Below are 3,217 nucleotides of genomic sequence, written 5' to 3' on the forward strand. Positions count from 1 at the left end.
CAGACTTTCTGTGCATTATTCCGTCTTTCTGCATTCTTGGTAAATCATGCGACGACACTCGCTTCGTCCGCCATTACTAGCTTAAAAAAAATCTCTGGTCAGGCCGCAATGCATTATGGGATATGCTGGAAGGATCCATCGGACCTGTCCTTCGATTCGGGCCYAAGGAAGGACGTATTTGTCGGCCGCATTGGAGGAGTCTTCGGTTTTGGGCGTCCTTCGTCGCGGCGCTGTGACGTAAGCGGCTGACGAATTCGGCCTTCGGAGGACCCGGCCTGCTGTTTTGGACACAGCCACTGTGTTCCTCACAGCTGCTGGACACAAGCTACATTAGCTAAGCTACTTTAGCTTGTGCTAACACATTAACATGGGCTGCATCCTTCAAAGTACCCGGCCTACCTGGTCTAGGTGGTCCTTTCTCAGCTGTGAAGACCAGAACAGTGTCTGTCAATTTGAACAGTCTGTGTTCCTGCCCTTACCTTAATGTCCTGTCATCAATCAGATGTAAAAATAGATTGAAATTAGAAAAATATTAATATATTAATATTATAAATTAACTTAAGAGACAATACTTGAAGAACTAAAGGACCTGAGCTCACGTCGGTGGATTCAACCAACCAAAGATGTTTCAATGTCTCAATGTAAAAACCAGACAGTAAAAGCTAAAACTCTGAACTCTTGTCTCTGGGGTCGGCACACATCTCTGATGGTCCGGGATGTGTTCTCTGATGGTCCGGGATGTGTTCTCTGATGGTCCGGGATGTGTTCTCTGAAGACCACATCAGTTTATTAGGTCCTGATATGTAAGGCCTGAGAACTGAAAACAGACCTGAATGTGTCGGACCGTAGAGACAACAGTTCATTTACATGTCCTGACACTAAAACCACCGTATGATGCACTGGCTCCGCCGATTTTGGAGTGAAAACAATCCTCCTACACACTTTGACTGTCAGGAGTCAGAGCATCTGTGGTGTCAGTGTTATATACAACTATATTATTGCTTTAAAGCCTTTCAGTGTTTAGTATTATGGTCTGTCAGGTTAATGGTTTCAGGTCACTGCTGGTCAGTGTTTTATAGAGAAGCTTTGATTTGTTGCAGCTCAACCAACTGGATGAATGAACCGAGCTAGCATCCTTCTCGCTAGGCTCATGTAACTGTAGGATTTAATAAAAAATAATAATAATAATGGTACAACTCAAGATTACTCAAACTAGTGTAATTTTACCTTTTAAAAAGTAGAATTATTTTATACTATTTTATAGTATCTTATAATACTTGGTTATTTTTGACTGTAAACACAGTCATGGAACAAATCATTTGCCAGTTTGTTTCTGCTGAGCAAAATGTGACACACAATTTAAAATGTTAACACCAGTGTTGTGTTTAGTTTGCCCCACTGGTTATTTTTACCCAAAAGAAGGCGGGGTTATTTGGTTCCCCCCAAAAGTGGGTGTGGCCATTTGAAGGAGCACTGAGCTGTGACGAGCTCAGACAAAAACCTAAAGCACCGCTAACGCTGCTCGTCTGAGAGGGTTCAGATTGAACAAAAACCTACTGAAAGGTCAAACCTGTTGTTACACAACTGATTATCAAACTGAACAATAATCGTTTAAGAAGAAAAGCTTTGTTTATTACAGAAACATAATCACACAGATCATTTATCCAGCTGCTCAGGAGACTGGAGTTTTAGCACCTTCAGCTGAAACAAGCTAAACTTCAGTTCTCCCAGTTTTCAAAGTAAAGATTTTTATTGCACTATTATTATTTTATTTRATTTAATTGTCACTTTATGAGAGTCTGCTGCAGACTGTGTGCACTTAATGTGTCGGTTTTACTGGAAGTGCCTGAAAGGACCAAATACCAAGCAGAAACAGGTGAAAACTAAATGTTTCACAGCTAATTAAAACGCTGCAGTTTTTCAACACTTATTAACAGTTAAAGATGTTTAAGGATCAAGTGTAATTTTTATCAAACACATTTGGTTACCAGGAGTCACTTCCTGACCTCTGACCTTATTAGTTTTAATAAGTCTTTAATGAGTTTTCTGCTGAATGTGTTTATTTTACATTTATTCATCATCTGAAACTGTGGCTGTTTCATTAAATGAATCATAGAAAACAAGCAGAGCTGTCAAATATGTTATATTTTGTCTGTTTTTGACATTTTATAATAAATATTTTTATGATTATATTTTCTGAAGTCTTTGATTTTTGAGTTTAAAATGTTGAAAATCAGGTAAATATTATAAATGCACACACTGACAGCTGTAGAAAGAACAAGATCTGAGAGGGACACCTGGACCTGGACCTGGACCTGGTGAAGTCTCTGGTAAAASCTCGGAGCCTGTTGGACCTTTGAGGCCTCCTCCTCAGCACCATCAGGTCCGGTACCAGAGGAGTCATGGAGCTAAACTGTTTAATGTCAACAAAACCACAGAGTCTGGATCACATGAGACTTTATTTAACTCTGAGGACTCTGCAGTTAGACAAAGACCGGACCAGGTCCTGCTGAGAGTTTCAGGTCAGGGTCCAGATGACTGTGAGCACAGCCATGACCCCACTGAGAGCAGCCAGCCCAGAACTGTGGTTGAACCCGGGTCCATCCCTGCAAGACCAGAACAGCTGATTAGAAAGTCCCCTCTGGTAAGGACCGGCCCTGGATGTGGACTCACGAGTACCTGAGGGCGGGTGACATCACGCCGGGCCGCTTCGAGTCCAGGTAGGTGAGAGTCCAGGAGAAGACGCAGCAGAAACACCCTACGAGCACGGCCAGCACCAGGATGGTCCAGAACCCTGGAGGAACAGGTTTATGGAGCTCAGTTCATCAGAACCACAAAGGTTCTGATGAACTGAGCTCTGCCGGACTGACCCAGAACCCTCTCCTCTGTCCCGCTCTCTCCAGTCGTCCGCTCTGCTCGCAGGTCTGCAACAGCAGGCACAAGTGTCAGAGTATTATATGATCAAAGTGCCTGCCATACACCTTACCATTCAGCTTGTATGATAAATATACTGGATATTACATAACTGTAGTATTATGACAGGTGTGAACGATACGTCAGAGTATTATATGATCAAAGTGCCTGCCATACATCTTACCATTCAGCTTGTATGATAAATATACTGGATATTATATAAATATATCTGAATAATACAATTCATAATATAGTGAAACACATATCCATATATACACATATATACACACACACACACACACAC

The 3,217-nt window shown here is 41.8% G+C and overlaps 1 protein-coding gene across 1 annotated transcript in view; it reads right to left on the bottom strand.

Annotated features, from left to right (window-relative positions):
- Positions 1-2,440: 2,440 nt before the first annotated feature.
- The window catches only part of arl6ip6 (ADP-ribosylation factor-like 6 interacting protein 6), a 3,053-nt gene continuing 2,276 nt past the window's right edge, over positions 2,441-3,217 (bottom strand). The window contains exons 3-5 of the mRNA XM_014032309.1: positions 2,871-2,924; positions 2,680-2,794; positions 2,441-2,606 (exon numbers count right to left, since the gene is read on the bottom strand). Coding sequence (XP_013887763.1) covers positions 2,519-2,606; positions 2,680-2,794; positions 2,871-2,924 — 257 coding nt within the window. The 3' untranslated portion in view covers positions 2,441-2,518. The remainder of the gene's footprint in view (positions 2,607-2,679; positions 2,795-2,870; positions 2,925-3,217) is intronic.

This window comes from Austrofundulus limnaeus, unplaced genomic scaffold, assembly GCF_001266775.1.
Source record: "Austrofundulus limnaeus strain Quisiro unplaced genomic scaffold, Austrofundulus_limnaeus-1.0 Scaffold1415, whole genome shotgun sequence".
Taxonomy (NCBI): domain Eukaryota; kingdom Metazoa; phylum Chordata; class Actinopteri; order Cyprinodontiformes; family Rivulidae; genus Austrofundulus; species Austrofundulus limnaeus.